Source organism: Engystomops pustulosus, chromosome 2, assembly GCF_040894005.1.
Source record: "Engystomops pustulosus chromosome 2, aEngPut4.maternal, whole genome shotgun sequence".
Lineage (NCBI taxonomy): Eukaryota > Metazoa > Chordata > Amphibia > Anura > Leptodactylidae > Engystomops > Engystomops pustulosus.
The window spans coordinates 112,487,412-112,500,796 of NC_092412.1; the positions used below are offsets into that span (position 1 = coordinate 112,487,412).

The 13,385-nt window shown below is 39.9% G+C and overlaps 1 protein-coding gene across 1 annotated transcript in view; it reads left to right on the forward strand.

Annotated features, from left to right (window-relative positions):
• The window catches only part of ZPLD1 (zona pellucida like domain containing 1), a 120,257-nt gene that overhangs the window by 39,243 nt on the left and 67,629 nt on the right, over positions 1–13,385 (forward strand). Inside the window, exon 2 of the mRNA XM_072133067.1 lies at positions 4,955–5,068. Coding sequence (XP_071989168.1) covers positions 4,963–5,068 — 106 coding nt within the window. The 5' untranslated portion in view covers positions 4,955–4,962. The remainder of the gene's footprint in view (positions 1–4,954; positions 5,069–13,385) is intronic.

A 13,385-nucleotide genomic window follows, 5' to 3' on the forward strand; every position in this document is an offset into this window, starting at 1 on the left:
GAATTGTCCATAATCCTAAGCACCTCAATGTTGATGGAGAGGGAGTTATTTTCTTAGGTTTTTAGAAAGTCCCTAATCCTGTATACTGTCAGGAAGTCAGATGGGGAAATATTGTATTTTGTGATCAATAGTCAAGTCAAGTACCTGTGGGGGTGAGGATGTAATGTAAAGTGTTGATCCCCTTTTCCCTGCATTGCTTTAGATCGTTCCCCGGGATATGCATTTGTAGGAAATATAGGGAGATTTTGTGAGACTGCTCCAATTTTAATACTTTTGATCTCTGGGTTGGCCCTAATTGCTTCAGCCAGGGGCTCTATGGAAAGATTTAAAAAAATTGGGGAAAGGGGAAACCTGTCTTGTTCCATTGGATAGGGGGAAGGATGAAGAGAGGGCCCCATTGACGAATACAGATGCATTAGGATTGGAATAAAGGGCCTGTATTGCCGAGTAAATATATCCTAAGAAACCAAATAGTCATAGGGCCGAGAAGCGTATGACCCATTTACGTGGTCGAACACATTCTCTGTGCCCACTCTCAAAAAGGTGGCTAGGATCCCATGTTGTTCACAAAACTGGATCAGGGATGTAATCCACCTGGTATTATCTGGCGCCTGTCTACCCTTAGTAAACCCTGTCTGGTCATCTTTTATTATGTTGGGTATAAATTTCATTATCCTGGTAGCCAGAATTTTGCATACAATTTTACATCTCCATTTAGGAGCAAAATTGGGCGGAAGTTAGAGGTTTCCGTATAGTGACAGCTAATGCCGATAAGTGGTCATATGGGAAGCTGCCTGTTTTGGCTGCTTTGTTAAAGATTGTCACTAAGTGGGGGGCAAGCAGGTGGGTAAATTTCAGGTAATACTCGTCTATAGAGGATATTGTTAGGTCTTCTTTGAGATTATATAGCACACTATAGTAATGCATTTGCAATGCCTCTTGGAACGAGGATATGTTCCTTGGTAATTGGGTAAATAATGAAAGGGATCCATCTCTTTTGGGCACCTGCTGTGTTTTCTTGTGTATAAAAGTGTAGTTTAAGTTTTCTAAGGTTGTGTTCATATTTGGAGAAAAGTAGGTGGCATAGATAGTTTTTGTTCCTCTCTTATGGAGTTAGTCAGAGGGGGAGTTGGATTGTTTTTATTAAGTGATTAAGTGTATCTTGCATAAGACCTCGGTCAAATGTTGCTCCCTTTTCCCCTTAACTCGACCCCTCAGTCTGGATATTCATCCCATACATAGACTTTGTGGACAGCCCACAGAGTAAAGTCATCAATGTCATCAGTTGTGTTGGTGCGAAAGTATTCCTCAATGTAGCCCTCAAGCAGTTTGGAGTGTTTTTTCTGTGCCACCAAAAAGGAGTTGTGTCTCCATGCTCCATGTTTTGGGTGTTGGTCGGAAAGGGTAAAAGTAACCGGGGCATGATCAGACCACCCAATGTCCCCTATTGCGTCACTTTCAATTCTATCCAGTAGGGGTTTCTCTACAAAGAACAAGTCAATTCTTGAATACATTTGGTCCCTGGAGGAAAAAAGGGAGTAGTCCCTTTCGTTTGCATGGTGAGTTCTACAGACATCAAAGAGAGAGTGGGACCACAGTGTAGGGCCAAGCCGTGGGGGTGCTTGAATAGGTATGGAAGTAGTATACATTGTAGGGATTGGTGTAATATTGAAGTCTCCACAAATCAGTAGAGGTCCCTATTTAATCTTCGTAACAACCCTGAGAACCTTTTATATGAAATGGATATGTTTTTCATTTGACCCATATGCGTTCACTATGGTTAGATCTATATTATTTATTGTGCACACCACAACAATGTACCTGCCCTGTGTATCCACTATCTGCTTGTGGATGGTTAGGTCAAGGGAGGAATGGAAGGCTAGGAGGACACCTCTTTTCTTTTTAATAAAGGAGGAGGAAATGATGGTTAGGAAATCATTATGTTAAAGGTGGGGAGAGCCTTGCTGGCCACATGTGTCTGTGGGTGCATACTATTGTACATTTTTGAGCTTGTGCCTCCCGCAGCAGCGTGGAACGTTTGAACAGGGAATTTAGGCCTTGTAAAAACCTGCTGAAAAACCTCACTTCGGCTTATACACGAGTCAACAAAAAAATAAACTTACATACTCACCTTCCAACACCCCTGTTGTTCGGCGCGGCTCCCCGATGTTGGTGGGGATCCTTTTCTGTCTTCTCTGCGATGCTCTGGTTCCCATGGCTCCTCTTCTGTCTGCTCTAAGAGCCATCAGAGATGCAGCCATGACATTATCAGAGGCCACATCATAGTGTGTGCTGGCTGGCAGAGAGCATGGCCATGACTCTGACGGCTGTTACAGCAGACAGAAGACAGAAGAGGAGCCAAGGGGTTTGTAGCACCGCAAAGAATACAGAAGAGGAGCTGCGCCAAACATTGGGTGCACCAGGCAGTAAATATGTAAATTTATTCTTTTGTGTGCTGGGCAAACTGGGGGCTGCTTGAATACTAAAGGGGGCTGGCTGGCTAATAAAGGAGGCTGGCTACTTAAGGGGACTGGCTACTAAAGGGGGCTGGCTGGCTACTAAAGGGTGATGGCTGGCTGTATACTACAGTGGGATGGCTTTAAACTAAGGGGGATTGGCTGTCTGTATACTAAAGGTGGCTGGCTGTATACTACAGGAGGCTGGCTGGCTATATACTAAAGGGGGCTGGCTGTATACTACTGGGGGCTTGCTGGCTATATACTGGGAGGCTGTGACCAATGCATTTCCCACCGTTGGCTTGTACTCAAGTCAATAGGTTTTCCCAGTTTTTGGTGGTAAAATTAGGGACCTCGGCTTATACTCGGGTTGGCTTATACTCGAGTAAAAACAGTAATATTTTTTTTAATTTTTTTTAATTTAATTTTTTTACTATTTTTCAGAATATCTAGGGTACTACAGTATGGCGCTATATGGGGATTTTTCTCCTCATTCATTACAATGTGCTGATTGCGCATTGTAATGAATAGGTTAAAAGCAGACAGCCTCGGGTCTTTGGATGACATTACGGAGAGTGGCAATCTGCACCATCATTCACCTTTTTGAAGCCGTCGGCAAAGCGATGGATGGTTTAACACCCGTGATAGATGCTAGCGCCAATCGTGGCTGTTACTGGTGTTTAATGCAAATTATAGGCAGCAAACATTTACCAGCTATGTAGAGGGCTCAGCCCGTGAGCCCTCACCATTCACCCGCAGCCGACGCGTGGCATACTACTATTTTTATTCTGTGATTGATGTTTTCTTTGTGTTTTATACACCAAATAGCATAGCTAACATTTTTTGTGTTCTATGGGTCAGTTGAGCTACAATGATATCAAATTTATTTAGCTTTTGTATGTTTGACTTGTTCTACAAAATAATTTGGAGAGAAAAATCCCTTGATTTTGTATTGCCCTCTACTAAGAGGTGTTACTTTTTTATTATTTTGTTCATTGAGCTTTTTTAGGGCTAATTTTTTATAGGAACGAGTTGTAATTTTTATTAGGATCATTCAGGGTTAAATGTGATTTGTTGATCACTTTTTATGGTGTTTTTGTTTGATTGGATGTGCAAAAATCATAATTTTTCAGTGTTTTTTAAATTTTTTCTAAGCATTTATCATTCAGGTTCAGTAATGATTTCATTTTATTGTACAGGTTTTTACAAACGTGGTGATACCCAACATGTGCTGTTTTTAACTTTTTATTGTGCTTGGGATTTGTACACTATAAGGGGCATTTAAGGGAACTTTTTGTGTATTAAATTTTATTTATATTAGACTTTTTAATCTTTTTTTTTACACTTTATTTTTTGTCCCCCTCTAGGACTTGTACATGTGATCATTTGATCACTTGTTCAAATTAATACACTGCTATACTGATGTATGACTGACCCCTACACTGACCCTGAACTTGGTGGGCGAACTACAAGCTCACCATGACATTCCCCAACATCATGGTCACTTAGGAGGTTAATGAAGACCGTGGGCCAGTATTCAATAAGCTGGCACACTCTGCACACTAGAGAATGTTTTTATCTTCTATCTTGTAATATATACAGTTACGACTTACATACAAATTCAACTTAAAGTGATTCGCCCATCACACTTCAATCCCCTAGTGATGTTTACATGGTAAAGATAATTTTTAACCCCTTGCTTTACAATTTTACTCAGTTTTGTTACTGCTTAAGCTCCTATCACTCCCCAGGCTTGTCAGTGTAAAATTCAATAGTGTGGGTAGGGACTGCCTAAGCAGACTCCTCATGATCCCTCTAGTGCTGTGTGAGATGCTGTGTGCTGACAATGTAGTTAGATTATCAGGGTCCAGGTTCTGAACATTCACATGACACATGAGATAGATATAACACACAAATACATTCTCAGCTCTACGCTCTCAGCCATAACGTACACTGTCAGCTCTGGTGTGCCTCCCTACCCCTCCCCTGGATAAAGGCCTTATCTGCCTGTAGCTTGTAGATTTCCTCTCCTCACACTGCTTGCCGGCAAGAAGTGTGTGTGAGCTCATTTTGGAATGCAACGGGAGGGGCTGGAGGCAGAGAGAAACTCAGTGCAGCGTCAGACATGAGAAGAATCTCCCCTGCCCGACCCTAAACCTCTGATTTAAGGTTGGATCCCAGAGAAAACAAAATTGTATACACCAGGACTGATATATAGATACAGGTTGGAATCATATCTGTGAAATGCTGTATTTTTGTTAATAACATTGAATTAGAGAATGTGTTATTTTGTTATGCTGAGTATATTTAAGAATCTTGTCTTAGTGGGAATACTGGAATTTTTAGCAGTTTTCTCCTCTCAGGCTACATCCTAATATTTGGGGGGGCGGGGGGGGGGGGAGGGGAGTTTCAGGGCGTAATTATTTTTCTGGTGTGTAATATATACAGTATATTAAACTTACATGATTGAAATCATACTTTTGTTTTTATTTTTGTAGACTCGGCCATGGAATCGATATGGTTGTCTCTACTGTTTTCCCTTTACATGCTGCCAGTTGGTGCACAGTTTAATGGATACAACTGTGATGCTAGTCAGCACAGCAGATTTCCAGGTAAGAAATAATCATATTACACTGGCTAATAGCTACAATGGCATCTGAGCAGTGATATAGGAGAGTTCCTTAAAGTTTTTTTATACTACTTTTAATTACACCTCACATATTTCATCAGGTTTTTTTGTACCCAGCTCTTTATGGCACTCCTGGCAGTGGTGGGTACTGGGATAATCGGTACTGTACTGTACTCTTTAACCAGTTAACACTAAGCCCTGGCCTTGGTAATGGGTGGTGATTATTAAACAGCGCCATTATTAAGATGAAATTTACACACATTTTTAAAAATATTGTATTAAAATAAAAACTCCACAACACACCCTGATTAACCTTTTTTTTTTTTTTTTAAATCCCAATCAGTCATCCACAGAGCCTACTGCATACATGGATCTCATGCATACATGGATACATGTTGCACTTGAATTTCGTTTAGGATCACCCGGGGAGAAGGCTCAGCTCAATCATATATGTGTTTCCATTCAAAAGCATACAGTAGGCAATGAGCACCTGATGTTTTGTTAAACAATGCAAAACACCGGAAGCTCATTACCACTCACATTGATCACTGGAAAGGCATATGAGATTGGGTCAAGCCTTACCCCCGGTGTTTGCATTATGTTTCCATACACAATGTATATGCCATGTGTGACTTCGCCCTCAGGAACGCAATTCAAGTACAGTGGGGAGGAGTTTCTTCTGATCCTATCTACGTTTACACTGAGACACTTGTTATTGGGAACCAATCACAACCATCACCATATGTTTACCATTGTTTACATAAGTGTTTCAGTGTTAACAGGGATGGGATAAGGAGAAACTCCTCCCGAGCTTGAATTTCATTCCTAAACAAAATCCACGAGCAGCATGTGAAAGCAAACACTGGGAACCTTAAGGTGACCACTTACCTTAAGATACTAAACCATTAACACCTGCAGTGCCCTTTATGTTTAATTAGATGGAATAAGATAAGATAATCCTTTATTAGTCCCACAGTGGGGAAATACACAGCGTTACAGCAGCAGAGAGGGTACAGAGAGTGAATTTCTGAGCTTCCATAGTTTTTTAGCAATGGTGTGAGGGAAGGTGTGGTGACTTTAGGCACATTGCTAGACTAGAATGCCGGATGGGGGTAAGTGCAACTGATTTCTTGTTTTTTACACCACTCCGCTCCAGTGCTATGATCCTGTGCCTCCTCCTCCTCAGCCCCCTCACAGCACTGGTAAAAAAATATATAGAAGCCCATACAACCCGTTTTATTGGGAAGTCAATGTATGTATATATAGATGCAAAAACAAGAAAAAAGAAGGGAAAAATCCAGCTCACCAATCACGTAGTCTGTTTCCAGCGCACGGATGCATGGGATCCCCATAGACTTGAGGCAGAAATGAAGGAATAAAAGAAACCAGCGCTTCCGGAGACAGTTGAAGTGTAAAGATGAAAAATGTTTCTTCTTTTATTAAATCCTCTTTAAAATCATAACACGGCAATGTGCACAAACAAGGACACACAGGGTAAAATCCAACATGTTTCGCTCAGACGAGCTTAATCATGGATACAGCTACAAGACAATCTTACCTCTATTTAAACCTCGCGCTGAACCGTGGCGTGTGACGAAACGACCACGCCCCACGATCACATGACCGCCACAAATGTGACGGCCACGTGACCGGGTCACCTGATCGGAACAGCCACACCCCCACGAGAGAACAACGAAGGACATGGTAAGCATAAAAACATAGTTGCAAATGTTAAAAACAACCTGAAAAGCGTTTAGTACGGAAAAAGCAGTGATGCATACCTATATTAAATCATTACTTAATATCCAATACAAAATATGAGGAGGAATATATAAGTATATGCTTACGTGGTATACTGACACTCGAAACCCAGATGGAATAACTCATTCGGGAAAATACAGATAAACCTCCAAAAAATTATTAAATGGAAAAGATGTATGGTTGTGCAAAAACCATTACATTGATATTATAGTACAAAAACTACTGGTTATTCCGTCTATTGACTATTAGTTGCTCAGTTGATATCTAGCCAATACATGCATTCAGGCTTCTGTTTGTACACGTTATAGGATATATTGTATGTATGTATCAACTGACTGCAGAAATGCAAATATTATAAACTCTTACACCCTCTAATAACACAAGATTAAATCCTGTCTAAGGTTCAAACCGAACGGTTGTGCAGTTTTTAAGAGAAACATCCAATAGGTTTCCCTATTCATCAATTTTTTCTTGTGATCGCCACCCCTAGTTGGTCTTTTTACTTTTTCTATGCCCATCCACTTAAAGGAACTGGTGTCCCCCTGGTGGATATTACGAAAATGTTTGGAAGCCGCAGAGATATTGGTTAGATTCGTATTCCCAATGTCAGAGAGATGTTTTCTGATCCTTGTTTTCAATGAATTCGTAGTACATCCTACATACTGTTTATTACAATCAGTGCATGTGATAAGGTATATCATATATGAGGTGTTGCAATTGACGTATGTTTGTACTTTGTAGCTCGTATTTGTTGTGCACGATGTAAAGGTATCCGTTATGGCTAGATAACCACAAACTAAACAGCGTGTGTGACCGCATTTGTGGTTACCTACATGATGTAACCAGGAATAATTGTTGATGCTATTCTCAGATGAAAATAGACTTGGAGACACCAGAGACCCAATGGTTGGGGCCTTCCTGGAGCTATATCGTATTCCCTGTTTGAGACATGTTCTCAAATCATTGTCTTGTTCCAAAATTGGAAGAAATTTGTTTATTACTTTTTTAATTTGATGAAACTGGTTGCTGTATGTAGTAGTGAATGGAATGGGAGTCAGGCCCTCACCTTTCTTTTGTGGAACATTATGTGGTTTATCTTCCAACAATGTGGATCTCTGTATATTGCTCAATCTTTTTTTGGCAGAGGATAGAATCTTCGGTTTATATTTTCTCTCTAGTAGCCTATATTCCCAGTTTTTCAGATGTTGATGAAATATCTCATCCGTGGAGCTATTTCTACGAATACAGATAAGCTCCCCAAAGGGAATATTGTCCACGACGTGCTTTGGATGGCACGACGTGGACAGTAAAATAGTATTTCCTGCTACTAATTTTGGAACAAGACAATGATTTGAGAACATGTCTCAAACAGGGAATACGATATAGTATACCAGTATACCACGTAAGCATATACTTATATATTCCTCCTCATATTTTGTATTGGATATTAAGTAATGATTTAATATAGGTATGCATCACTGCTTTTTCCGTACTAAACGCTTTTCAGGTTGTTTTTAACATTTGCAACTATGTTTTTATGCTTACCATGTCCTTCGTTGTTCTCTCGTGGGGGTGTGGCTGTTCCGATCAGGTGACCCGGTCACGTGGCCGTCACATTTGTGGCGGTCATGTGATCGTGGGGCGTGGTCGTTTCGTCACACGCCACGGTTCAGCGCGAGGTTTAAATAGAGGTAAGATTGTCTTGTAGCTGTATCCATGTATATATAGATATATTATTAATATATTAATCATGAGGGCACTGTATATGTCTTAATTAATACATATATAGTGCCACAGTAATCATTAGATATGGTATTTATTGGGCTCTAAGATGGTTCTTACCATAAAACACATCACAAATGTAATAAAAAAGGAAACGTATACCAATTACAAATCATTTACACATACAATTGAGAAGTCAGTAAGTAAAAAGCCACAGTGGATTGTAACAAAGTTGTCCTGGCAACTGTTTAGGGTTTGACAGCTTCACAGTCATGTCAGGCAGTATATTATGGCTAGAACTTCTGTACGGACATGTTGAGACCAAGTCACATGGATAGGAACAATCTTTGTTGCATTAACAAAGGTTAGTCCTGTTTTTCTAGCACTAGGAACTTAAGGGAAGAGGAGGAAAGATTCACATAAGTGTGAGATGCAGTGAGGATATTGTGCATAATAAAGATGCCTAAGCAAATTTTTAAAGAAGCCCTGTAATAAGGCAGACTGTGTAATGAAAAACAGACACAGACTGTAAGCCATAAAACTGAACCCACCAGACAGTTCCTACTTACCGTATATAATTGAGTATAAGCCGGCCCGACTATAAGCCGAGACCCCTAATTTTAACACAAAAAAACTGGAAAAACCTATCGACTCGAGTAAAACCCTAGGGTGGGAAATACATTGGTCACAGCCCAGCCCCCAGTATATAGCCAGCCAGCCAGCCCCTGTAGTATATAGCTTGTCAGCCCCCTGTAGTTTATAGCCTACCAGCCCCTGTAGTAAATAGCCTGCCTGCCCCCTTTAGTATATAGCCTGCCAGCTCCCTGTAGTATATAGCCTGCCAGCCCCCTGTAGTATATAGCCTGTCTGCCCCCCTATAGTATATAGCTTGCCTGCCCCCTGTAGTATATAGCTTGCCTGCCCCCTGTAGTATATAGCTTGCCTGCCCCCCTGTAGTATATAATCACCAGCCCCTGTAGTATATAACCAGCCCATAAAAAACGACATACTCACCTTTACGACAGCCTGGGCTGCTCCTCTTCTATCTTCATGTTTTCTGCAGCTCCTCTTCTATCTCCATATCCGCGGCGGGTCCGCGACAGCACCTCTTCTTTCTTCAGGCCGGCGCCAACTCTACGACAGCTCTGTGCGCATGGCCCGACCGGCGCACAACTGTGATGAAAAGCTCGACTTATACTCGAATATGTACGGTAATTACTGGAAACCATCTTAAGTAATGGCCAGAGATTGGACGACAGTCCCCACTTAACTCTAAACGATAGCAACAGACAAGAACAAAACAAGCTATTAAAAAAAGTCAAGTTAAAATCTAGAGGGCAATAAAGGTTCACAGACGATGGTCTAGGACAGGCGGAGCAGTTCTGGAGGACATGGACCAGTTTCTTACAGTATGGACACAGGGATTTTTTGAAACAATGGGGCTTATTTACTAAGGGTCTGGCGGGCGCATTTATGGTTTTCGGGGATTGCACCACTGGGACAGGCATTTAGAAGGAGATTGTGTTGCATGCGATCGGATTTTGGCGCAACGGCTTTCATGCAACAGAATTTGGGGGCGGGCTGTTGGACCATCCGACAGATTCGGACTGAGTGTGGGAAATAACATTTAAATTGTGTCGCAAGACATACACTTACATGCAACAGGAAGAAGAAGGTGAACTTTGGCGGAACTGACCGGGGAGTGACACATGCAGGTAATCGGGTGCACGATCTTAGTGAATCGCGCCAGAGTCCATGATCATCAGACAATGCACAGCGGGGATCGTGACAGGACTGGGTAAGTAAATGTGCCCCATTGTTCTTTATTTTCCTTAGCATCCATAGTACCCAGTTGCATAGGTTCATAAGTATCTGTTTTAAGTTTAGGTCTTTCCCTATGTCTGTGGTCAATGGACCATGTTTTGTTCTAAAATTCTAGGATGGCCAACCTATGTATCGTTAACTAAATTGGAAAGTTCCCTATTAAACAATGCCTTCAAGGAGGTTTTACACTGGTTCAGAGTCACTTTGCTTGTGAAATTGAATGCAATACTTCTCATCAGTGTGTTTGACTTGGAGTAACAGGAGTTGGGGCCCTGAACGTGCTATATTGCCTGCCTCAGAATAAATGAACCCCAAGGATCTGAAAAATTAATCCAGGGTTGACCATTCCTTCTGCTCCAGGAGGAAGTTTCAGGGTCTAGAACTGGGGATCTCACTGAAAAACACAGAGATTATTACCTGAAAATCTAGTAAAAATGACTCTTGTAAAGTTTCATATTTCTCACGATCAAGAGGAGAAACAATGTGGGAGCAAGATTTTTACCTTATGATGCTGGGCATCAAGAGATATTGCAGCAGATTTGGCCTTGGCTTGCTTAATAGCATCGGCCTGGTCAGCCAGCTCAGAAACCACTTGGTGGGGAGGGGATTTTATTTTGTACTTGGGACTGAGAATAGAAAAATGGACACAGATAGTGAGCCCTAAAACTGAACCCACTTGATGGTCCCTGCTTACCCTATGAAGTGGTCAGTAACTGGGCAACAGTCCATGTATATACGTGATGACAAGAGACAAATACAGGACAAACAAATGCCCAAATGCCATGCCGAGTCAAAACCTAGTAGACAATGAAGTACCAAATCGATATACAGAAAGAATAACCAGGAAGACAAGCCAAGGGGTCAGAAGATTCTAGATAGAAGCAGGCACAATATACACAAGTGTGACCTATAACAAGCACTGAGGATAAGTTTCCAGGACCTTTTATGTGATGTCAGAATCCTTATTCCAACGCTGATCTGATAAGGATACTGTCCATCACAGCAGGTTAAAGGAACACTCCAGTCAAAACTAATTATTTGAATAATACATGGTGAAATGAATGAAGAGAGGAGCATGATCCTTTTTGTTGTATTCCTAGAACCTTGCTGGAACCTAGTAATGTTCTTTGCTTCAAGCACTACACTATGCATTATTCAATGATTCAAATTTGGCTGGGGTGTTCCTTTAACTGTTAGTGAACTGGAGCAGAGCTGCAGAGTAATGGGTGTGATGCAATTCAAGCAGCACAGCCAGCAAACATAAACCCCTGTTCACAATAACAATGGCAGAGTAAAACGCAAAGATAAAATCAGTGCATCCTCAGCCGTACTCTACAGACAGAGGATGAAGCGGACACAGATGTTACAAGCCTGTGCAATTATCTGACCAGCTCTTAAACCTGAGAATGGTACAAAATCTTCTATATTGTTGACATGTTACAATATTTTTAAGCTTTGATAATAAAGTATATAATACAACAAAAATAAATAAACAAATAAAAATATTGTTTCATTTTTATTAATATAATAATAAATCTTTATTTATGTAGTGACATAATATTTCAGAGTGCTTAACAGTTCATGGGGTGCATGTGCAGCAACAAAAAAGAGATTGCAGAGTAAAATAAAAACATAGTCATACGAAACAATGGAAGTGAGGCCCCTGCTCGCAAGAATTTAAAAGATATTTCTGTGAAAAGACACATCACAGAGCAAATTTCAACATGTATGAGACTACTGACAGTTATAATGTTAATTAAATAGATTGGTTCATTATAATAAATATTGCTTATGTTAAAAAAATCTTCAAAACTGGAAAAAATTGGAAAATATTTTGAAAAATATAACAAAGCATGTAATTTTTCCTTCAGAATTCTTGGAAAATAGGTCATGAAATAAAAGGGAGCAAACTGTATTGCAGTTTTTCATTTTTTCTTTGTGCTTTTCATCTATCTTTAGAGTTGCCACAAATGCTTGTTTAATTAAATCAAAAGTGAAATATTTTATACATGTATTAAATATGTGTGTGTTTGAACTCGCCATTTCATCTTGCTCAGGGCTTTTCATCTAGTAGATTCAGTTTAAGCCAATAAAATTAGAATAATTTACTGCAGAAGTTGACAGGAGATATGGAAGTACTTTCTTCAAAAGGGTGTTATTATTGAAATAAAATTTATCAACAAAATGCTTTTCTAAGACCACATACAAAATAGTACATATTTTTTTAAATTTAATATATTAATTAAAAGTAAAGTAATGTTAACTGACTCACTGTATAGTTAACTCTCTCCTGTAGTAGTTAACCACAGTATAGCTAAGTTTTTGTTGTCATGATGAATTGTGAATTTTTTAAAAAAAATGTATGCAAACCTACTCTTAGCTTTGGTAGCATGGTGTTCTTTTTAAATATTGGTGAAAATATTTCCCAGTCATTGAATTTTTATTAATGGAGCACACCTAGGTGTCTGTTAGTGGCAGCATACTTTTTCTTATTTACATAGGGTCAGGTTTTCTTTTAAATTTTTTTCCCCCATAAGGTCATGAAAGACTTCTTATTTGTTCGAAAAATACAGTCCATCAGTTACACTGCAGAGCAGATCTGGGTCTGCCACATGCTGGTCATTCATCCTTATACTTATACCCTTAAACCTTTTATTCTGGTGAGCCTTATATATGAACCTAGACATTTTAGTATGCATTTATTGATGGTGCACCTTATAATCTGGTGCGCCTAATTGTCCGAAAAATACGTTTTTTGATTTCTGGGCTGGAAGAAGGAATTTTTTTTCAATAGAAATTGCACTTGACAATGAACTGGGAGGCGGCAAAAATATAATTATAAAAAAAACAGTTAAGAGATTTTTAAACAACTCTGATAATATTCCTTTTTTTATTTTTGGGAAAAAGGGTTGATTGACCCCTTGAGGATGCAGCCATTTTTTAGCTTAAGGAATTTTGTATTGAGACATGCGTCGCTTTATATGGTTATAATT